This window comes from Strigops habroptila, chromosome 1 (assembly GCF_004027225.2).
Source record: "Strigops habroptila isolate Jane chromosome 1, bStrHab1.2.pri, whole genome shotgun sequence".
Lineage (NCBI taxonomy): Eukaryota > Metazoa > Chordata > Aves > Psittaciformes > Psittacidae > Strigops > Strigops habroptila.
Genome location: NC_044277.2, coordinates 88,511,697 through 88,535,949, shown reverse-complemented (window position 1 = coordinate 88,535,949; position 24,253 = coordinate 88,511,697). Strand labels below are relative to the sequence as shown.

Below are 24,253 nucleotides of genomic sequence, written 5' to 3'. Positions count from 1 at the left end.
GCATGTGTTCTCTCTGTTCAGATAGGACCATTTTAAGGTCTACCACTTCTAAGAGTCCGATTCTGATCTCCTTGCTCCCATCTTATGTGCTTTTTCATACTGTGCTGGCACTGCTAGCAGGGGCTGGCCCCTTGCTGCCCCATGCCTGTGTCCATGATGTGCAGACAGGCAGCAAAGGTAGTCAGGCAGAAGTGGAGCACTGGGGCATGCCATGCCCAGGAGCTCCTCTGTTTGGCTCCAAGCAGTTTCCCGCCATTTACCCATAGGGTATGTCTTTCTCATCTTGCTGCTGGGCAGAGACTGCTCTTCCACAGCAATGTGGCTACAGTCCTTCCCCTCCCAAAATCTGTCCTTACCCATGCAGAACTAGTAGTATCTGCAGGGATAATACGGTAAATGAGGGAACAGACAAGACTGAAGGCATTAGCCGGTTTATTAATGCAGCAGGATTCTGGTTATATGCATCATATAGCACTGGAAACACCTGATTTTTCAATCAGTATTGATGTTTCTTACTTGAGTGGTGCATTTTGCTCTATCCCATGTCCTCTTGACTGGTTCTAGAACTTGTTCTTTCCCATGCAATGGTTCCCAATTTTGTGGCTGTTTGCACAGCAGGGAAATATTCTGAAAGCTGCCGTGGTCTCCTTTGGACTATTTAAAAGCATATGGATGTGATCTTGTGATTAAAAATAAAGCTTCCTGTAAACAGGTTCCTGGGAAGTATTCGGCTGCTCTGCAAAGGGATTACAGCTAATTCTAACTAAAGAACACTTTAAAACTATTAAAAGAGAGTAATTTTAGCAGTTCTACAGATGATTAAAAAGTCATTTTCTAAAATATTCTCACTGGAGGGTTTTTTCTTTTCTTAAAGAAAACATTTAATTGCTCCAATCAACCATAACTGCTTTCTGTTTATGATGTAATTTGTATACCCTGATCACAAGGTATACGGCTATTTTTCATATTTGCTTATGACTGATTCCCCGCAGTTCCTATCAGTCACCTTTAATTGACTGTAACTCAGTGCCCATTAAAGAAGGAAGGACTAAAGTGAGAGGAAAAGGGGAGCACTCTGGTTTTACATTACCATGACCTGACACACTTTATAATGCCCCTCTGACAGATACAGTTTCTATTATTTTTCACCTTATAATGACATCAGCAGCTCAAGTCACACTTCATAGATAGGTGAGGCTCGCTTTTATTTTAGCTCCAGAATCTGCTGTGGCATCATCCACCTGTGTATTACTGGTACAGGTTTAGTCTAACAGATGCCACCAACAATTGTTAACACTTGAAAAGGGAAATAGCTCAAGTGGTCACAGAATGGGACTCCTCTTCCCAGCCTGCATCCTGAAGTTATACAGCTCCTTTACCATGTGGCAAAGAACGCTATTTCCTACACACCACTCCCTGAGGGTGTGGCATGGTAAGTAACAATAGTGTTCACATATTTTAGTGTGTTGTTTACATCTTGTTCAAGCCCTCAGTTTTTCCTGGTAAATTATCTACAGGTCTTGGCTGAATAGAAACACAGGTAAATCAGGCACATTGGCAGTCTTGCCTGCTTTTAGATCCTGCCTGTGTAATAAAAATGCAGCACAAATTATTTCAAAATCACTGTGTTGCATATTGTGAAGTGCTATTGATACTGCCTTTAAGTTGCTATTGCAGCCTTTTTATTTTGCAGCACTCAGAAGCAAGTGAATTCAACAATTTCACCTGGCAACTCAGATTTGGCAAGCATTTTGACCATAGTATTTGATGAGCAGTATGCACAGAAGGGCAGCTAAGCTGTCACCTGACTGTAGTTTCCTCTTGGGATAAACAGCTCCATTTCATTATGGAAACAAATCATGGCGAGTGCCACTACAGAGCTATGAAGTTCATTCAGTATTGGGAGTCCGCGTTACCTCATGCCTCATCCGTGGGAGCCACCATTCAGCAGTGTCTTAACATCTATCGCTTTACGCTTTCTTATACATTTGTTTCCTCATTAGAGCAGACCCAGAAAACACCAGGTGCATTTTATGTGATATAACTCTCAGTAATCTTTTCTTTTTTTTTTTTTTTTTTGAGGGAATTGTTTTACCTTAAGGATCATTGCAGCAACACAGCAACATTGAGCTTTTGCCCATGGTGGTGCAGCTCCATAAATGAGCCTTTGGCATGGTACCTGGCACATCTCTTCCTGTGAGAAAATAGCTGCCAGTGGTTTAATCACTAGGACCACTCTAAAATTACTCATTTTGAGGGACCCAAAAACCTAATGTTCTTTCAGCATTTTGAATTTTCAGGCCTTGCATGAGAGCCCACTGAAACCCAAAACTTCAGTATGTTTTCCCCAAGAGTTCTCATGGATGTTTTGAAAGCTGGAACATTTTTATTTGCTTTATAATAGTTCCCAGGAGCACTTGCCACAGACTGGGTACCCCGGTGTCATAAAAACATGAAACAACAGAGTGCCTGTAAGCGAAAAGCAGCTGTGGTTCAGAGCAGCAGAGCGCTGGCAGCAACTTGTTGGGCTCTCCCTGCTCATGCTCGTGGTGCCCAGAATGCTTTGGTTAGGCCTTTGAACTAGTTAAAAAAAGACCTGATGCTGCCCAGGCTTTTCCACAACATGTCTGGCCCTGCCAAGTGCAGAGTGTGTCTTCCTCTTCACTTGCAACCTTGGGCTGGAAGCTATCACAGTGCTTATGCTGACACCCAACCTGCATCTCCCTTCCCAGATTTCTCGAACTCCTTCCCTACATGCAGCAACCTGCCTAGTCTCCAGGTGGTTCACTAACAGAAGCAGTGCCCACACCTGCATGGCTGTGACCATAGCTAAGCTTTTGCTGACACAAGCAACATCATCCTTTTGAGTCACCGTGAAAAACTGACCTCACCCAGGATGACTTGTACCTTTAACAGCTAGAGGACTCATTGCTAATATGAGATTTGGCCTTTTTTTAACCTTCTGGCTCAGCCCACTGCAGTCTGATGGTCTACAGAAGAGGGGGGCGGGGGGGATAATCAGGACACCTTATTAGTTTTTTGTCCACTCTTTACCTTTCTATGCTCCTTTCCCATGACACAGTAGCTTTCAGGATGTTATAACAGAGAATACTAGACAAGGCTAAGGAAACCATTACATTGCTGTGTAGCCCCTCCCTGTTCTGTAACAAAATCTTGTAACAATTAAATACCACATTTGTATAACTACTTAGTATATCCATTTTTCTCCCTGAAGATCAAATTAATTATGTGCCCCTCTAATCCCTGCATTTGGCTTGAACCGCTGTATCTACACCAACCCCCAAACTTTCATTAAGTTATGCTCCCTTTGCATAACCCCTTCCATCTGACCTCACCAAAAAAATTATGCCTTTCTCTTACCCCTAGGCATCTGCCTTTCCACAAATCAGTTAATTTTGGCCTCACACCAGTTGTGGACAACTACCTGACTAATAGGATAAGATATATCTATGGGAAATAAAGAGTAGGATTTAACAGGGTGATAGATAGTTGCCTGTAACACATGGTAGAGTGAACTTCTGACTTGGCTGAAATTTGTGGCAAAACATAATGCAGGCAGTATTTCTGTTTACAGTGTTGAAAGAAGAATACCATCCATTATACAGGGTTCTTAACTCTTCCCATACACTTCCCTACCAGGCTTGTAATTTGCTATTAAAACTTACAGGATGCTTCAAAAAAACCCAAACAAACTGTAGAAGAAAAGTATAATTGTTGATCCTTTATGTTAATGGTTTTTCCATGCAATAATACTGGAGTCTTTAATTCACGATTTCACAGTTCCTTTCAAACACTGCATTTGAATAATGTTGACTTACTTAAAAAAACCCCAAAAACAAATAAAAACAAACAAACAAAAAACCACAAACAAAACCAAAACCAAAGAAAACCTAAAACGAAGAAGTAAACTCTTATTTCCATTTCTATTAGAGAAGTTTGCACATTTGCTAGGTGACCCTATTAAAAGGGTATCATTCTTCAGTAAGTTCTACATCTGAAATTCCATTCAGGCAACCACAAGCTTTGTCATTTGTTTCAATGGAGAGAAGATTTCAGGGTACAGGTGTCTTGAGTCAGATGTATAGAAATTCATGGGTGTCGTTATGACCCACAGCTAGGGATTTAGGACAGTTTTGGCAGGTTTGGTATTGCCAAAAGCCCAGATCAGCTTAGAGTCTAGTCCAGTTCATGTAGATGCATCACATTTTTTCTGCATTCTATGAGGTCTTTTAGAGAAACGAATTAACAAACATCCAAATTTAGATACTCTCTGTGCAAAACCAGCTACGAGGAGAATCACAGTCCTTCTTCCCTTGTTTTTTTGTGTCAGATCTCTTTAGTTTCACATTCATGAACAAACCTCAGTCCAGCTAAATAGCTCAGAGTTCCAGCTTTCATAATGAATGATCCACACAGCTTAAATACTATCCTCAGGCACAAATGGCAGAAAGTTAAACTTGTTCATGAAGACTGGTAGATCTTGGACCTGTACATTCAGAGCTTTCTACCCACAAATTATAGCACATCATATTACCAGCTTCATGACCACCATCCAAGATGGCAGTAGCACATTTTTAGTAGTTATAGATTCCATGGTATCTGTATTTGTAACAGGAATCACCAAATCCTCCTTTTTTTTTTTAATCAGACTATGTAACAGAATAGGTATAATTAACCAAACTGTGCCCATTCAGTACCCACTCATCCCAGCCATTCTGGCCAAAAGATGAACAAAGACAATAAATAAAGCTAGATTAAATCCTCAGTCTGCATTATCTGTTGGTGACTAAAGCTTATGGAGAAAGCCTGAGGCAAAACCACCAGAATTTGCAGCTCTATGCTACCCACGACCAAGGCTCTGGAAAGTTATCCTGAGACAGTAACTTTTCTGCTTCTGTTTCCTCATCTCTGAAAGCTGCTTTGTAGAAACTCTTTGAGTCCTTTAGCTGAGGCCTTCAGCTAAAGCTTTGAGTCCTTTAGCTTTCCTTTTCATGAAAGCTCAGCATTACAGTAATTACAACAGCATCTCCGTATCCTTTCAAGGTATGGAGGGCTGCCTGGCCCACGTGAAGTGACTCCTGAAGGAGCACTGCAGGGGGGTGAGGAGAAAGGAGAGATGCCAGCACTGAGTGGTCAAAGGGATGCCCGATTCCTCTGTGTTGCACTGAAACCCACCTGGATAGCCTTTGGAAGGTACAATCATAGAATCATTGAATAGTATGGGTTGGAAGGGACCTTCAATGCACAGCCTCTGCTGACTGCTGTCACCTGCCTTTTAGATGGCACCATAAGTAAACAAGCAGGGACATATAAATGGAGATTTGGTAACCATTGTCTCCACTTCTTACCTTTTCACACACATGTTTATAAGTGTTCTTATGATTAATGCCAAAAGGTGGCTAAGTGGGAGGGTGGGAAAACAGTGGGAACAGGAGGGTGGGGAACAGTGGTTAGTATATAATTCATATAGTCATTTACACACAGGCCTCCAAAGATGTACCACTAACTACTTTGCAGGATTTTACACTTACTGAAACATTTAGAGTAACTCTTGCTAGAACACCCAGACTTTTGCTTGATCAGGAATGTTAAATGTTTCAAGAAAATTTACAGCTATCTGTTTCCTACACTGATGAATCCAAACAACTCTTAAACTAACCTGGTAAAACCCACCCTGGGGAAATGTGCTAAACGAAGACTGAATATAAAAGAAAGCATTTGATACGAAAATGTTACATGTTATTTATGTGTATTGGCTTATTTCTGTGCCAGGGATGGAGACAGAAGTTTGTTTATCTGAAAATCAAAATTTTGCGGAGCTGTGCCAAACTATAAACTTTTCAGTTCTCTGATCCTAGCACTCAGCACCATGTCCAACAAAGGTTGTATGTAGTCAGAGACCACTGTGATTTTGCAGTTACTGGCTTTGGTTGTCTTTACGTTTGTTTACATAAATGCAGACCTGGGAGCAGTGACATTTTGCCAGCTGGACCCTCTCCTTTTCCCAGAATGGCCAAGGATTGACACAGTTTCTGATACTAAACTATCTCAGCTGATGCCATCACTGAGACCACATGGAAGGCAGCTGTGTCCTGGCAGTGCCCCCTTGCCATGCCCTAAACCACTGCTGCGGTCCTCTCTTGATGGAGAAAAAGAATCAGAGTAGAAAGCTTTTGGCCATCTCGGGATACCTATTCACACTAAATCTTCTGGAACAGAGATGCGGCTCTCTGTGAATTTTTATTGTACTTTCCTGAAAACATCAGATTCAACTAAGAAACAAGCAGTGTTATAGCAAGACAGGGAAAAGGGAAACAGGTAATGAAACAGCAATAACATTGAAAGCAAATTCAGTTTAAAAAGTTTAAATGCTTCCACACATCTCAGCTTCACTGTGGGAAACTTGACAGTCAAATATTAAACAGTACACCACCTCACTGAATTTTATGTCATTATAGTAACAACATTATTAAACTTGATATGGTTTTATTTTTAATTTCAATGAAATGTATTTCCTGATCTTTTCATAAAAATGACCTTTGGGAACCATAGCAATCTAGACATTTCTTTATTTATCCTGCTGCATCAGCTAATACTTTCAGTCAGAAGCTATATTGGAAAGCATATGAAAACCCTTACAGGGTACTGTAATGTTAAAAGCTAAATGTTTTATTAGAACATTTTAAATGAACAAGCTGAAAGCTCTCTTCTACAAAATTACTTGATGTATTACTGTGAACAAGATAGTGTCAGTGGATCTGCAGTCTGCTTTTGCTAAGATTGCTCTATACTCTTCTAAAATTTGATACCTGGTTTTTCTGTCTTGCAACTTTATAATACATCCTTTTCACAAGGTAAAAAAGGGCAAATATGCAAATATATGTACATATTATTTAAGCAAGCCATTCTTCATCTTCAAAAAAGTTTTTCTAGATGGTTTTTCGTTATGTGGACAGAATATTGCTAACAATTTCCTCTGTTGGTTGAATTTCTTAGATGGCTATAGTTGCTGAGAACTGTCCAATAGGTAAGACATCTTGCAAGAATCAGGAAAACTTAAAGCCTGGGCTCAACCTAGTCTTCCCACTGACCTTCTGCATAGGACTGTGGAATTCATTGAAGGAATGGGATTTTTAAAATCAGAGCTTTCCAAAATACCTCAGTTTGGGGTTAATGAAGAGAATAAGCCTAAAGGACCTAAAGGACACTGAAAGCCTTGTTTGTGCTTCAACAGGCTTTCTGAGCACTCTGAATATTTGAAAATCAAGCAGTTGTCTAAACTGGACCCCAAAACTGCCAAGTCTCCAAAAATTACAGGCAACTTCTGAGAATATGAAGTTTTAAACACAAATCCTTAAATCCTCGTTAAATAATGTCTCAAAAGAAGCCCACTTCAGTATTCAGAAAGTTAGGAAAATGGAAAATGATCAGGAACAATTGGTCACATTTTTGAGCATTCATAAAGTGAGAAGAACAACATTAGAAAACAGAAAAGAAATTATCCCATGCACACAGCTTTCAATGCAGGTCAAGAGTAAAAAGGGGATTGCATTCCACAAGAAACATTGCAATATGGATTGGAAATAGGATTTTTTTTTTCCCCAGAATTTATCCATTAATTTGGAATAACTATGCACTAGAGAAGTTGCTTTCTAACTTATCAAGTGACAGAACAACTAAATTTAATGCATGACTCCTCTATTTCTCTATTGCATTTTAGGGTTTAGTGGAATTTAGTATCAACCTAAATCTAACTCACATTTCTGATAAGAACAAGAAAATAATTGACTTATTGCTGGAATTTTTCTGCGCAGTTGTCTTGAATTGTCTGGGTGACCACAAATGGAATTTACTCTAATGCAGTTCTCACTAGAAAAATTAATTTCTTGAGAGAAGACAGAATAGGACAATTTTTTCCTTCACTTATATTATAACATTTCCTAGAAGCCTATTTCTGTGCTTACAGTCTCGGTGGTGTCAGTCTAATAAAAGGAAGAGTTAGACTTATACTATTTTCCACGATATATTTTGACATCATTATATAATTTTTGGCCTGGATCTTTGTTAGCACAAAAAGCTAATTCATTTCACTGACCACAGCGAATTATGTTTTGATTAAATCTTATTTAACAGCAAGTTGTTAGCTCATTGCTGACCTAAGATCATTCTGACAGTCAGGTCAAGTGAGGAATTTGGAAATCTGAGGTACCTAAACAGTTGTAAATACTGTTCTGCAGAAATGCATATGAAGATGTAAACCAAAACTAGGCCTAAACCCAATGTGATTTTCAGATAATACTACGCACAAATCACTGTATGCCATATCCATCCAAAAGTAAGTCCACTAATTGAATAGGTGTGCACGTACTTACCACGGGATGAAGTTTATCTGAGGACATCAATTAGAGCAGGCAAAGTGACAAAATGAAATGGTGAGAATCAGCCCATTTCTTTAACAGAACAGGCCAAATGCTGCCCTTAGTTACATTCCCAGGCTTCAGATAACATGAGTATAATTGAAAGCAGTTTTGGTTCAATATTTCTTGTATTTTAGAAGCTATGGAGCAATCAAGCAATATGACCTTTAGTGGTCCACCAAAGAATCAAGTTCTGCTCTGTATGGGATCCAGACTAATCAATATCCTATTACAATCACAGCCTGTTTTTTTACAACTAAGACATATTGGGAATAGACTGGACAAAGCATTTCTCCCTGCAATGGCTGAGATGCAGCAGATTCACAAACTATTGGCTTGTTAAATCTACGCTTTTCAGTAAAATGACATGGAAGTTTAAGCTGTAGTGTACAATATGATACAAACATACATACCCAATCTTAATTCACTCAAGCACTCCTTATAAAGCCAAATCTCCAAATAACATCCATGAAGACTTTCTGAGTTTGTGATGTTGTATCAGTCCATATAAACAAACAAGTAAATAAATAAATAGAAGTAACAAGCTCAAGTTAACTCACCAGGTATAATAGGCGTATAACAATCAGAAGTATGGGATAAAGTCAATATTGGTACAAAGTCTAATTTTTCTCTTGGATGACAGAAGACAGAATTCACTGAAGGAAATCTGAACCTCACAGGGAGCCAAGGACTTTCTATGAGGCAGGATCTCATTCACCGGCTTAAAGCAGCAGGGGGGACTGATAGCGTCCTTGACTTGAAGAAATACGGGGTGAAATCCTGCCATTGAATCAATCGCATCTCTCCAGCTCACTTCAGCGCGGTTAGACTTTCACTTGTGAGACCTGTGCAAAATATGGACAGCAGCGCAGGTGTGCCTGAGCACACATTTTGACAAGTAGAGGGCGGAAAAAAGCACTGGGCCTGTTCCCATTTTCACAAGACCATCTCTAAGGCAGCAAAGCCAGCATGACTCCACATGCATTATGCTGTGCTTTAATTCAGGAATAAGGAGGGAAAAGCACAAACCCTACTTAGGGAAACTTTTCATTCAGAATAGGCTTGTTTTCTTAAAATGAGATAGCCAACAGCCCTGTTACTAAAATCAATAATGACCTAAACTCAGGTTATAGTTGTCCTTTTATTTTTAAGATGCCCACTTCTATGATAAACAGGGCCTTTAACTAAGCCACTGAAGAACAAATTTAGTGAATTTGTAGGTCAGAACAACAAAACAGATTCGCTTGTTCTCCCAGTAAGACCTGCCCGTATGCATTTTGCCGCTTAAAAATATTACACCAGCCAGCATGGCGACAGTGGGATGAAGGATAAAAACGTTAAACCCCTCCCATACATGGCGTTTCGCAGCGAGCCGGGCCTACGAAGCTGATCCGAGCGGGAGTCCCGCAGTGCCGCAACCTGGTCACAGCCCGGTGCTGCGCAGGGGGATAACCCGTCCAACGGGCAGTCGGGGCGGTTCCCCGGCGGGAGGCTTGGGGGCGGCTCCGGCGTGCGATGTTTAGAGCAAGGCACTCCTTGTGTGGGTGAGGTGCTCTTTCTTCTCTTGGTAAGCGTGTTTTGTGTTACCCTTGCTACCTGTGCTCAGGCTGAGGAAGAAGGTGGAAAAGTTTACTGTTCTGGCTCTGGAGATTTTCAACTCTCTTCAGAGCTCACATTAGGTTTTGAGAAGGAAATTTGGTATAATGAGGATCTTTTAGGATGATACAGCTCTTCAGAGTGTCCATCCCTTTTGGGCTTGGGTTTCTCTGCAGTGGCTACAGCAGATCATGAAGAAAAACTTGTAGATGGAAAGACTTTTTATTTAAGCTTCATAGTACACCATATGTAGTGTGCCCTTCCCTGGATACTTGCTTGGGTTAGGAGTAGCTGTAAGTACAGTGAGGGAAGAAAGGAAGGAAGAAAAGAAAAAAGAAGAAAGACACACCTCTGGAGGCTTTCAGATTCCTATTTGAACTTGGCAATGCGCTAAAGAATCTGTATGAAACAATATTTTTAGATTATTTCTTTATTTTTAAACACTCCTTCCTCCTGCCCCATCACAGCAGGCTAGGAAATCAGTAGTACATCATTCTCTATTCTGCTTCTAGTTAATCACTTTTTGCTGTGCTGAGGAAAACCTAATGATATTTGACTTGCCTCTTTGGGGGAGACAGGAGTACTTTTGTAAGAGTGAGTGGAATTTTACAACATTTTAAGTCCTACTGGAGTGAAAACCATGTGTCCCTGAGGCCATGGCTTGAGACCTTGTAAGCCATGAGCTAACACTCTATGCATCCTGAAAATTGAAATAATAGGAGGTCCATAACTGTTGTGACATAGGCACATTTGCTCTAAGTATCTGAATGAAGCTGACCTTTTACATACTAATGTTCCATTGCTGCTAATAAAAAAAAAAGGCATTTTTTTTTTTTTTTAGAGATGGGAGTAGAAAGAAATATTACTAATACTTTAGTAAGATCTATGTATTCTACCTGCAATGAAATGAGAAAGGTCAAATTTTTCTCTCTTCTCTTTTTTTTTTTTTCTGTGTTCTCTAACTTCTCACCCATCTTTGTTGTACTAATGAAATTAAGATATCCTTCATGATATAACTGTGAGCTCGGGGGATCTAAATTACCTTCATCTGGCATCATTCCAGTATACTATAAATGAAGTAATTGTCCTTGACTATAAAATTTGCATTTTCAAGACTTAATTGCTATCATTACATCTTTTTGTAATTCTATTAATTTAACTGAATGGAGCATTTGGTTTTATGGTAAAAATTTGCATTAAAACATTGTACATCTAAATAGAATTTTAATATTTACGTCAAAAGCTCAGTACAGTTGTCCCACAGGACCTACATAATTTCACAAGAAGAGAATAAGAAGCAGTCACACTTTAGGTCAACAAACAGGTTTCCTTTGGTGAATATTAATAGAACTTGCTGTGACAGGTTTCATGTGCTAAAAATCACTCCTGCCTGAGCTTTGTAAGAGTCTTATTAATCTATGAAGTGTATTTGCTCAGATACAGCCTAGGTAGGATGTATGTTTGTTGTCTGAGAAGGATGGGTGCCCAAGAGCTCTATCTTTTGAGGAATCACTCCTTCCCTGAGTCCTTCTACCCTTGTTCGGTTATATGCTTTACTACTGATGGAGAAAGCTCTGAATATGCAAGCAGTGCTTTCTCTACAGTCTTAACATGCGCATGTAGTTCTCTAGCCAAGTTCCCCCATGCTAGGAAATGAATTAATTAGTATGTGAGTATCTCTTGGGAAAATATTTGTCTTTGCACTGGACCCCGTTCACCCATTACACAGTTAATACTGCATAGCCTTTAGACCTTTTCTTCTTTATTTTTCTTCCTTTCTTTATTCTTTTCTGGCAACACAAGGTACTTTGATCATACAAAGACTATGGGCAAATAGTTAAAGAAATGTGAAGAATCTGAACCGGCTGAGTATATTGTGATTCCAGTGATCTCATTTGCGCTTTTTTTGTACATGGGGCCCCGTGGTAAGGTAAGTCTGCATTACCAAATAGACACAATTTGAAACTTGAGTTTATCTTTTTGCAGTGGATTTGTGTGGCACTTGCTGCAACGGGACCTCATGTCAGGTCTTTGAAGGTATTTAAGCCACTAGATCCCTTGGGAAATATGTCTCTTGTGGGTCTGCGGTCCCACTCTTGGCTGTGCTGTGCAGGTAATGACTGATACACGGATTAACAGACAGTATTCCACTTTGGTCAGAAAAGTCTATACTATTTTCCATGCAGTGTTAATAAATATCATTGAGTTGTGTAACATATTATTTATGAAAGTAATCAAGCTGGATTTGTTTTATATTGAATATGTCTGTGTTTTTCTTTCAAAAACAATTTTTTTTTTTTTTTGCAACATGTGGGTAATATTTCACAAGAGATAGAGTCTGCTTGTGACAGAAATCTCATTAACTACTCTTAATATATGTTGTATTTACTGGGCTTCATAATCATCATGTAATTAAGCTTCACAACTGGCTTGTGAAGCAGAAAAGATGAAGGATGTCTCCATTAAAGAGATTTATGGGATGGTGAAATTAAAGACAGATTTCTGAAAGCGTGTAGGTACCACTTCTCATTGGTTTCAGTGCTTAAACATCTCTGAGGGCCTGAAGCTCTTGCAGAGCTGCGTAGTGAGACACTGGTGCCAGGCTAGACCAAAAACTAGGAGCACAGGGTGAAGTTCTATGCAAGATCAAGACTTTTGGGCAAGTGCCACAGTCATTTTGCCTTCTGCCCTTGTCTCTTGAATGGGAATCATGCTTCTTTCCTTTGGGGACTGTGTGATGGTTCAAGGTGTGCTGGAAATGCAATATAAAAGTGATAAAAGCAGGTAACCCTTTTTGTTTCTTCTACAGCCATCTGCATATGCAATGCTTCTGTAGGGGTCTGGGCCTTTACTGGAAAAACTTCAGTGTCACAAACAGGGCAGAAAGGGCTGCTAAGAGCTATAGGTCAGTGCTGTCTCCAAATCCTACAGGCGTCAGCTCTATTATGCCATTTGGGTCTGCTGTGTTATTCTAGGCATGTGCGCAGGGTAAGAAGGCTCGCAGGGGATCTTCTCTATGCAAAGACTGTGGTTTTTCCACTTCAGAGAGGACCCTGCGTATGTTCTTTCTTAACGGGTAAATTTCATTTGATGTGAACATTATGCTAAGGCTGAATTTCTAGGCAGTTTATGTGATAGTGCATTCGAAGAAGAAAAAAGCCCAAACTACCACCATCAAAAAAAAATCCAAATCTGAAACAAAACACACATTCTTTTGAAAATCCAGGTCTAGCTGTTAGCATCAATTATTTCAAACACTTCCTGGCTTTTCTGGCACATCTATCTCATTGAATCTTGGAAGTGATTTTATGTGCTTTAAGCATTTGATCACATAATCAGCTTCTGCAAAGCAATGCAAAGGATCCTGAGCATTGTCCTGGCAGACAGTCATGTCAAACCTGACACAGAAACAAACGTAAGAGAACAATTGTTGTCAAAATGCATCACATCACTTTGCATGCTAAAGCATTTGTTCTGGTAATCCACCATGCTGACGTGTCCGTCTGCTGATGTCATCTGAACAGGGACTGTATCCTTAAAGTTGACATGTACATTGCATTATAGCAGTGATTTTGTTGTATATCATCGGCATAATGGATATTCAGAAGAGATTCATAATCTTGAAAGGTGGCTTGAATCCACAGATTTCAGCTATGTTCTGGTGACTCAGAGCATTTTGGAAACTCATTTTGTAACATCTCTCTCTGGCTTGGGCAAAGGCAAAGTAAACGGTTGCCTAGGGCAGCAGACTTCGGAGAGAAGCAGTCCAAGTCTCGTTTCTTACTCGCTCTCTGCTGGCAACAACAGGAATACAATCCTTTAACCTGCTTCTCTGCCATCCCTCCTGCTCTCCTTTCTCCAGTTTAATTCTTGTGGAAACCTAAAGACATCTTTCTGTCTTCTCCCAGTTGCTTTTTCTTATTCTCCCCTCCCTCTAAAACTCCTGCTGGTTTCTCCTAGCTTTTCTCCTCCAGGGAGACTCCACTGCTTCTTACTTGGGCTGTTGCAGGGTTGGGGGATTCCCTGTCCACTCCCAGCCTTACATTTCTTTCTGCAAATAATTCCACCTCCCCCCCGCCATGTTTTGCCACCTTTGCTGAATAGCCTCAGCCAGTCTTGGGTTTATGGTAGAATGAGCTATGTGAGAAATACACATTCCTGTGCAAAAATATACCAGGTTATTTGCCCGTTGCTAGCCATTCTTTTAAAGGAGCTTTTTCATATTGGGGAAAAGAGCAGACAGATGTAGAAATCTTTGTTGTGTTGCTTATGATTCATGAGATTAAACAAGACAAAAGTAAGATGGTGTCAGCATGTTACTGAATCCCTGTAAAGGTGTGGCTTTCTGTGTTGGTGATACTGTTCACGCAACATAAAATGAGATTGCAGAATTCATTGCCATGGGATGTTATAGAAGCCAAAAGGCATAAAAGGCTTCAAAAGGGAATTAGGCAAATAGTTCCATCAGTGACTGTTGAACGCAGTTATCTAGATGCATCATCAAGCTCAGGAAACCCCTAAAACAGTGGTTGCTGCAAGCTATTTGGCTATAGCAGTACAAGGATCACCCTCTCCACTGACCAAGAGTTCCTGCTCTAACTGTGTTAAGGCTGGGCTTTCAGTCTCTCTCACTAATATGTGCCTCGTGGTTAAGGTGCACTATTGTGGATTTAGTCATCTGAAAGTTACGTCGTTTGACGTAGGGGCAGTTCCCCTGTCTGTGTTGAAAACACTTTAGGATGAGATAAATTACCTAGATTCGGTGCCCTATACTTCTCTTATGACTTGTACTTTTGTCCAATGGGCTTTGTGGCTTTGTCTGTAAAAATGAGCAGAGTTCAGAGAGGAGTTTGTTCTTCCAAGCAAGAAAGCAAGACCTCAGTCTGTGTGGGTGTTGCTCATACATGTATTGTCCCCTGCATGGATTTATGTTTACACTGTCTCAAAGCTTTGAATTGCCTTAACTTGGCCAATTCCACCTCCTTCTGGCATATGTGATACGCACTCGTTCCCTCAACCTTTTCTTTCTTCTCTGAAAGGAGCTGCAGAGGAGTGCCACCCTTTTAGAATGACAAAACAGCAACCTTCCCTTGAGAGTAATGCAAGTTCCTGAAACCAGTAGACTGGCAATTTGAATTACCACTTACCCAAGCAATGACAGAAGTCTCTGGAAAGTTTCTTGCACCTTGGTGTATGTACAACTACCATACATAAGAGAGCAGAAGATCCCTCTCTTTTTGACTCATTATTTTTGCCTAAGGAAGTGGATTTCACATACGTAGGCATTAGTTTATTTATTTATTTGCTGCACCCACTGTCTCAGATCCCTACAGGGAATGGTTGTTATCGAGACAATCTTGTGAAGGGAAGCAGGGAACTGTGAGTAATTTGCCAAGTGTGAGGTCAAACACAATGTTTTTGCTTACTGCTCTCGAAATCTTAATTAGTACAATGCCTCCACTAAGTGTTGGAATCTCTTCAGGAGTCAATAAGGTAGTGCCGGTGGTGTGTTGGCAGAGGTTTTAAAAAAGATGGGGAGAAAGTTTGCAAAGTGGCAAATAATACACTGATAATTGGCACTGATCTTGCTCTGTGTTCTTTTAATGCTCTTTGGGTAGATCTCAAGGAGGCTCTGTAGGCATGACTGAGGATAAAATTGTGGCCCGGTGTCAATGGAGTTAATAACAGCTTGCTAGTGCCTTCTGGGTGCAAGGTAGATTAGGGACCCACATGTGCCAGTTGGGTTCTAGCAGGACCTTTGCCTGGGGCTCAGGGAGGTACAACAGGGATTCAAGGTTTGAGCAGGCAGAGCTGCAGTGAACTTAAGTGGTACAAGGAAGCATTGCCTACATTTCACATCCAGAACCTAACAGTACTCGCTGTTTCTGGGAAGGGCACATTATTTCTTCTGTTGAGCCTGAGACTTCAGTGGGATTGGTATCTCATATTGTTCTTTTTTAGCCTGTCTTCTGTTCAGTCAAGTAATAATTGGACTCCATATCTCTTCTTCCTTTAAGAAATACATATCTGTAGATATACATCTCTAAAATAAACCTCCAAACATTTGGAGGCTTATCTTTCATTAATTGTATATGGCTATCTCTTCTCTGTTACTTTCTAATCTCTTAAAAATTTTACTTATAGAAAAGTGATAGGGTTTTAACAGATAATTCTGCAGGTAATGAATTGGACTTTGACAGACACTCAGCAAAGAGCCTCTGGATGTAAAAATGAAATTGCTGGTGTGAAAGAATTATCTGTACTAACCACTGGAAGCAGGCTGCAAAAATACAGGTTGCTGAGAAATGCCTATGTTGTGAAGTAAGAACACAATCAAGTACAACAAAACGTGTGGTCCGTATGCCTTCTCTGCTCACTGGAGTCTGTTAACTGCCATAGCAGAGATGTAGATCAATTACACTGCATACTGCTGAGATCATGTTTTTGCTGACAGACAGGCTCATATCCTACTCCCTCGCACCTGTCTCAGCCATGCTAGCAGCATCAAAGCCATTAAGGAGTGAGCAACCCTGACTGTCTTCTCAGCCCCAAGTGAGCTTGGGGAAAGTTGGTTTTATTCCCACTCTGTGTGTGTGTGTGGACAGCACAGACGGCAGGTGAGCCATATGTAGACACTATGAATAAAGCTGGATTGCTTTGGGCGCCATGTGAGGGTTGATATGTAGGCGACACCATAATGGGCTATGCACCAAGGCATGCTGAATGAGCAAGTAGAATTTTTGAGAAAGTGTTTGTAGTGCAGTCTTTTCAGTCCTTGATACTGATCTGTAGAGTTAAGCTCCTCATGAGTCAATTTCAGGTTGGCGGAAATGTTTAGGCTTAAATATCATGAATGCATAACTTTTTTTCTTTTTAGCCACTTGATCTGAAACTTTAACAAAAAATGATAGTAAGTATAATTTTCTTGACTAGTCTTGCCTCATACCATTCTAGCTAAGGCAGAAAATGCGCACCCTTTTTAAAGCATTTAATGTTGTTACTTTAAGGAAAAAAAACCCAAAAAACTAAAAACTGCTTTGCTTCTGGAGAGGTCTGTTAGTTCATTTTGAGTTGTGATGAAACAACAAACAATTATTTGTCTAACCACTTGTGGCTTAGCCCCACTTCCTGAAGTTTTCCTCCCATGTATGGGTTCTTTTTCTCCCTCGTCTCTCACAGTGCTCTGTTTATGATTCTTACAGCTTAAAGTTTTCTTCTTTCCTAGCCATCAGTTTGTCAGTTATGATCAGGTGTCAAAATGAAAGCAAACATAAGCACCAATTATCAAAAAATTACATGGTCTGTTTACATATTCCTTAGCAGAAAGGATTTTTCTCTCAGTGCATACCGGATGTGAATTGTAACTAGACACGCGAGTTGTCTGCATACTCATTTTCGCATCTGAAATCTAACAGCTAGGTTGGGTAATCCAGAATTTACCTGCCAGGCATGGAGTATTTGCAATATATGAGCAACACTAAAATCTTTTAATAGCGAAGGTTGTTCAAATATATTTCAAATACCATCTTTTCTGCAGGAAGAACTTTTTAGTCTCTTCTCCATAGGAAGGCTGTAATAGCATCTCAGGTTACATGATCTGCCTACTTTAAATTCTTTTGCATTTTTTTCTCTCTCTCTCCAAGACTTCATTTTTTGCTGAACAAAATGATAGGCACCCTGAAAAAATGCCCTGGTCATGCAAGCTTTACTCCTTTATCTGTCAGTTGCAAAGCATTCTTAACCCACTCTAGAAATGCAAAGAGTTTGCTTTGCATTGAAATGTGTCAGCCCATTTGATGCCCATTGGGTCTGCCCAATTCACATCAGCCTGCCCAGATGGGAGAAAATCAAACAAAAACCCAGCTAAGTGTTGCCATGGGTTGTCCATTTCCACCTCGGCCTCTGTGTCAATCTTAACTGCTTATTGGTTGAGCTGAAGTAGATCCCTGAGTTCACAACAAAACTTTGGAAAGGTCTTTGTAGCTGTTTCAGCATAAAAACACGGCTCCATGGATTGGATGGCGGGAATGTCGATTTAAACTGTAAACTGGTTTAGGCAATGATGCCATTATTCTTTTACTCAGTGAATGGTGGTCCAAATCATAAGCTAATGCTTCCCACGTAGATGGTAGGGAGAACAGCTGCTGCCTTGAGGAAAAATCAAAACATTCCACTGTTAAAATATCTTTATAAAGCCATATATATACGTTTTTCATTTTGTGTCCCTGGGAATGTTTAAGCCCAAGGAGGGCTAGGAGTAGAGTTGCTGAAATATTGCAGTGAGAGCTGTCAGCAAGCCCCTCCTAGTGTTTGGGTCTCTTTGGCACCTGCAGTCTTGAGATTTTGAAGCTTGCAAGCTCAATTCAACCTTAGTGTGAATGCAGTCTGTGCTATTTCTTCAGAGGTTTGCGCCTCTGACAGGCAGTTTTGTTGAGACTGGCGGCAAGCCTGCTAATTTTTGACAGTCATAGCACAAATTGGTTCAATGTTTCTTACCCTTAATATAAAGATGGTTTACTGGAATCCCTGAATTTTTGTGTTTGAAGCCATTAAACCTTTCTTCACTGGTAAAATCATGTATCCACTCTGCTTTTTCTTCAAAGCTTCCCTGTTATCTGCACACATGACTGTGCTGGAGCTCTGTACATATTCCTAATTTCCTGAAAGCCATTGAAATGTCCATTTTCCCTGTCACTGAAATATCTAGAGGACTGCTTGATATCATGAGTGGGCGGTACATGGAGTTGGGCTCCGTTTCTTATATCTCTGCTGGTGTAAAACGATTGTAGAAATGTCTAGGTGTGGATGAGCAGGAGCGCAGAGCCATGGCAATCCTGGGCTGGCCACTGGCCCCTCGGGGTACTGTTACCGTGCAGCATAATGCAGAGCAGCCTGTAATAACTCGTGTCTGTTTTGGGTATGGAGGCAGAGGAAAGGCAACATATGACTTTCTTCTATGACTTACTGCCCTGTAAAAGGATTTTAAAGAATCTTTGGGGAAAAATTTAGGCCTCAGATGCAGACATGTGGATCTCATTGATTTCGTAGGAGGCCATGTGAATGTGTACATTAACAGACAGAATATGGCTTTTGATCTTTAAGAGCAATTAATATAAAATATGGAATTACACTACTGTGTAATAGGATACTTTTTACTACTTTGTTAAAACTACTCCCTGAACTCAAATACAAAACAACATAGCTTCCCAGGCCATGGTCTTATAATGGCTTATCTTTGCCAATGCTTATCACCTTCTTACGCTGTTTGTAAATGTGTTTGGCTGTTATGCTTTGAACTTCAGTAAAACATTTGTACTTAATAAAAAACCAAGACCAAGCACTTTCCTGTCCTCACATCTGTCTATGCTTGAGAATGGCATTATAATTGGAAAAGAAGGGAGAAATAGTTGTCATGACTATCTGCAGGGACTCCCCTGTGACCATTTCTTTCCTGCTACATGCAAGACACAACCGTGATGTCTAAGCCCTCATTCCATAAGCCTGCGAGCATAGAGTGTTTCAGCATGTGCTTACAGATATGAAACTGTAGGTTGCCAAGTATCTCTTGTAGCTAATGTCTGAAGGAGTGCAATGGAGTACAAACCTCTGCTGGCATGGACCTGACATGCTGAAGGTGGCTCCCCAGGGGCTGCACCTTGAAACTGCTGCAGACACATCTACCTGTGAGTGGGTGCTAATAAAATGAGATGAACCTCAACTGGAGGCGTCTTTGCTTTCATTTTACCTACCTGAAATTCTCAGTGTGTTAGGCTGACAGATGTATTCACTGTGAAATCCAAAGAAGCTGCTGTCTGGAATGGTTCCATAAGGAAACAAGTCCAGGAGTGGCATTGAACAGGGTCCGCCTGCAACAGGTTCTCAGGGAGAATAGCAAACTCTTCTCAAAGTGTTTCTTCATCAGGAAAATGGCACAATGTGCCTCTCGCAGAAGAAACTAACGTAAGGTCTTTTTAGGTTTCTTTATTAAACTGTTGAATTGCAAATAAAAGGGAGCTAAACTGTAAGTCACTTTTTGTCAAGGTAACAGTCTGGGGTTGTGGGGGGTGGGAAAGAAGGATTATTGTATCATCTCAGAACAAGAATTTACATGTTTCTGTTTGAAATGAGCTGCGGTTTTGTTCCCTATTCCCGGGTCTCTCAATTACACAAGAGGCCTTTCTCCTGAAAGGTTTCTTTAAGTCTCCCCAGCCATAAGACTCTTTTTGTTCCTGCTTTCATACTTGAGTGTTTCAGTTTTTTGGCTGAAGTGTTCAGTATATATTCACCTTCAGGCAGAAACTAAATCTAGAAAATTTCCATCTGTTGCTTTAGGTGAGATTTTCGGACACTGTGAACAACGGAAGGGAGGGTAATAACAGAAGCATGCATGCAGCCCTAGCCATAAATGGCACTTGCATTCTAGTAATAATAAATATGTATCTATCTCTCACATATTTCTATTTGGTTGAATCTCTAAGTCCAATAGACTATTTTTTGCTATTAAGCTTCATAGATTACAGCTGAAGTCATAATATTCTATGAAAAGCCATCTAGCTCAATGAGTTTAGATTGTTTCTAGTTTTATTGTTTAGTTGATTGTATCAGATACTATTTATTCCACCCAGATCCACACCTATAAACCATTTCATAGTATTTTTGATGAAACTAATGTGTTGTGTAAAATTAGTTTTTTGTTCTCATCCCTTCAAACACCACCGCCGGTAAAATTTTTCTGAAAAAAAATAAAGCTGCAGAGAGCTTAACCCCCTGCCAAAAGAAACCAAAACCCAAACAAGACAACCCACTAAAAATCCCCCACCCAACCGTTTTTTCATGCCCTGTAAGACTATTAGAAAGTAGTTATTTTGCAGCAAATTACTGCAATTGTATAAGGAACTGAATACTGTTGCTAACAGAAAAGTATTGACATAGCTGGACACCATGTAATAAGGAGCACCTACCTTTTTGTAGTGGGAAGATATGCCTGCAGTGCTTTGGAGAGGAGAGCAGCCAAAACCAAAAGACACTCTACATAATGCTGTATTACAGTGAACCTTTTCAGTGTGTAATACAGTAAAATCCCTGTTATCTGAATTCCATATTCTTCAATTACCATAACTTGTGATTCAGATAAATGGGAATCACCAAGATAGAAACTTGCACAGTTTATTAACTCTCTGGATATTAATCTCTTCCTATTATTATTTATATAATCTGCAGCATGATCTGGCACATAAACACAGCAGGCTTAGTTTATTTTATCAACTCAGTGCAAAATATCTCTTGCACCAAAAAATGCCTTCAAGTTAGACCTCATTTAATCTGAATTCATCTGAATTCATGTTAACTGGACTTCATGTGTTCAAGGTTTGTGGTATATCCTAACAGATTCATTAGAAAGAAAGATAGTCAGTACAGATGAAAAATAAGAAGTTGCTATCTGTGTTGTAGCATGTGTAGAAGCGGAGATAGGATCTACTTTCATTCATTTCCAGCTTCAGGAAGATTCTAGATAGTTGTTTGGATTGGTTCTTTCGTCTATTTATATTAGCAGAATGGAATAGAGAAAGTGTTGGGGCAGCTGAAGCCCTGTGGAAAATTGACTGAAGTAAATGAAGATAGATGATTTGTGAATTTTGTTCCTGGCGTTACAAGTGAGGAAGGATGCTGAAGGCAGCTTTTCTGAACATCGGAGGTGCAGACAAAGTTTATTGTTCTGTGGGATACCTTAGTTGGATGTAGAGCTGCTTGTTAAAGATTAGGCCAGCATAATGAAAAATGGGTGTACATTAAACAAATCTACAGCTTCTGCCTGCCTTTATGCTTAACATTTGGTTGGTGCTGAATGTTTGTTTCATTTTTGGGTTTAGCTTGTTCATGCCATTAAATTTTTTCTCTGAAGGAAAATGCATACACTGGCATCCAGAATGCCTTACCTTCTTTTTGGTGCTGTGCTACCACCTTGCTGACTGGCGAGGAAGGGCCATAGATATTGTCCCTCACAGAATGAGTGAATCAGGTATGTTTGTTTTTGAGGTGGAAAGTGTCATCCAACGCTGGTTTTCATTTTGGTGCTCAAAGATGACATAAAAACTGGGTGCCAGGGACGAATATCCATTGCGGGGCCAGAAACCAGCTCAGCACTCCTCTGTGATTGGGACTGACTGTGTTGCTGGGTGGAACAGCATAATGCTCTTGCTGCTCCTGCTCCAGCACCGTGATGTTTCTGTTCCAGATTGTGCTGACTCACATTCAAGAAAACATGACACACAGACACAATGCACTGTAACTCTTTTCCTTTTCCCCCGTAACCTCGGTAAGTATTTGGTTTCTTTTTCCTGTATGGCTGGTATGGTGCTAATATAGCTTTACTGTTAGAATTAATAGGAGGGGGAAAGGCAACCTTGTAAACAAACTGGTAGCAGATATTAATTTTGGAGAGGGCACTTAAAGGCAACCTGCTGTTTGTGGTACATCCACCTCCCTTTAAAGCTGATCAATCATGATAACTTGCCCGTCTCTACAAACTACACTTGTTAGAGCTGTGTTCTTACATGGGGGAAGTGCTTACAATGCCCATTTACAACTGTATTCTGTTTAATTAGTCAGCACAGCCAGTGCTGCAGGGATAGATCACTTGCCTTTAAAGATTTGAGAATGTTAATAGTACAGTATATCATTTTAATTATTATTGGATTAATGTTGTGTCTCGATGAACATCTAATGCAAATCACAAGAAATGGCCTGAAGTGACCCAAGGGTTGTGCTTTATTAGAAAAGTAATATATATATAAATATAAAGAAAGGTTCTTTCTTCAAATGTCGCTCTGCACTGGGCTTCTCTGTGTGTGTATGTGGAAATGAAATCCTCTTGCTTCCACTTTGTCCACAGAAAGTTTCTGTAGCTCATGCAATAAATGGCTGAGACAATAAGTGTAATACCAAGAGATGAAGAGGAGATCCAAAATGTCATTGATGATGAAGACCCGTTTCTGAATCATGATGCTGTAATGGCATCCCCCAGTTCCTCTGTCAGCCCTTCGTTAGCCAGCCTTAATGATGACAGTGGAAGCTCAGCAGTGCCAGAAAGACTGTCCATCCTCTCCAGCAAGGCCGTGGCACAGGCAAAAGTCCTGAATGGCCCAGAAATGGCTAGTGGTGACATGAAGCAGAGGACAGCCTCTGGGTTGGCTGAGCATCATCTGACAGCTGTAAATGCATCGTTAGGTGGCTCATCGTACCCTGCAGTAGTCAGTAATCTGCAGCCTGTGGGTATTGCCCCCCTGTGCTCTGAAAGCCCCTGCTGCAATGGTGACCAGAGTTCAAAAGTGCTCCAGGCCACAAGGGTGCCCAGTGGGGTTGGTGAGCCCCTGCCAGCTGTTGCTGCCCTACCTGGGACTGACCCCAGGGGCTGCCACATGCAGCGGGCAGCGAACGATGCCAAGGGCAATATGGCCCCTTGTAGTCTGGGCCAGGTGATTTGGACGAAGACTGCAAAAGTAATGGAGACCTTAGAAAATAAGAAAAAGGAGGAAAAGGAGAAGTACCGGCTCCAGCTAGCTATGTACCGACGGCTTCTGCTCTTGCGCTCAATCAGGAGCTTGCATAAGCAGCTGGAGCAGCAGCAGGCCAGATTGCAGGAATGCTACGGCACAGTAATAAATACCAAGAAAGAAGTGTTGAAACACATTCACTCAACCTCGCCCTCACCTTCGCTGTAATCATGTTGCTGCATGCAGAAATGAGCTTTGTAATGCCACCAGAGCTGTCGATAAGCTTGTATAGTATAGGGGTGGTGTCCTCATACCCAAGAGAACGTGCCCATGTACGCTGAGAGCAGGGAGGAAGCAGCAGCAGCAGAGCAAGAAGAAAAAGGAAGGTAAAGTGTTGGCCCCTGAATTTATCTGGAGGAAACCAGAGCAAGATTGTACCTGTGCAAGAAGCTGACTCCTGACACGCGTTCAAAGCCTCAAGCTGAAATAAGATTTTTGGCATATAGGTTTGTAAAAAGAAAAAAAAACGTGAATTGGGAAACTAGTTTGACACTTGATCTGTAAAGGTGGTCAGATGCAAGAGTTGCTGCCTGCTGAATATGTGATATAGCACATCTCCCTTCTACTTTCAGCGCTAACAAAACTTGAGCAGAGTTAATTTGTCTACAAGAATACCTGAGTCTAGAAAGCCAGGATATTTGAAACACTTAAGCACAGGCTTGATTA

At 40.6% G+C, this 24,253-nt stretch overlaps 1 protein-coding gene across 1 annotated transcript; it reads left to right on the top strand.

The window, feature by feature from the left end:
* The first annotated feature begins 22,951 nt into the window (after window positions 1-22,951).
* LOC115605436 lies at window positions 22,952-23,755 on the top strand. The gene has a single exon (XM_030479856.1). The coding sequence runs from the start codon at window positions 22,952-22,954 to the stop codon at window positions 23,753-23,755; it is 804 nt and encodes a 267-aa protein (XP_030335716.1).
* The last annotated feature ends 498 nt before the right edge of the window (window positions 23,756-24,253 follow it).

Bases quoted from the DNA above. Each gene is read 5' to 3' on its own strand.
- LOC115605436 (XM_030479856.1), top strand. From the start codon at position 22,952: ATGGCTGAGACAATAAGTGTAATACCAAGAGATGAAGAGGAGATCCAA.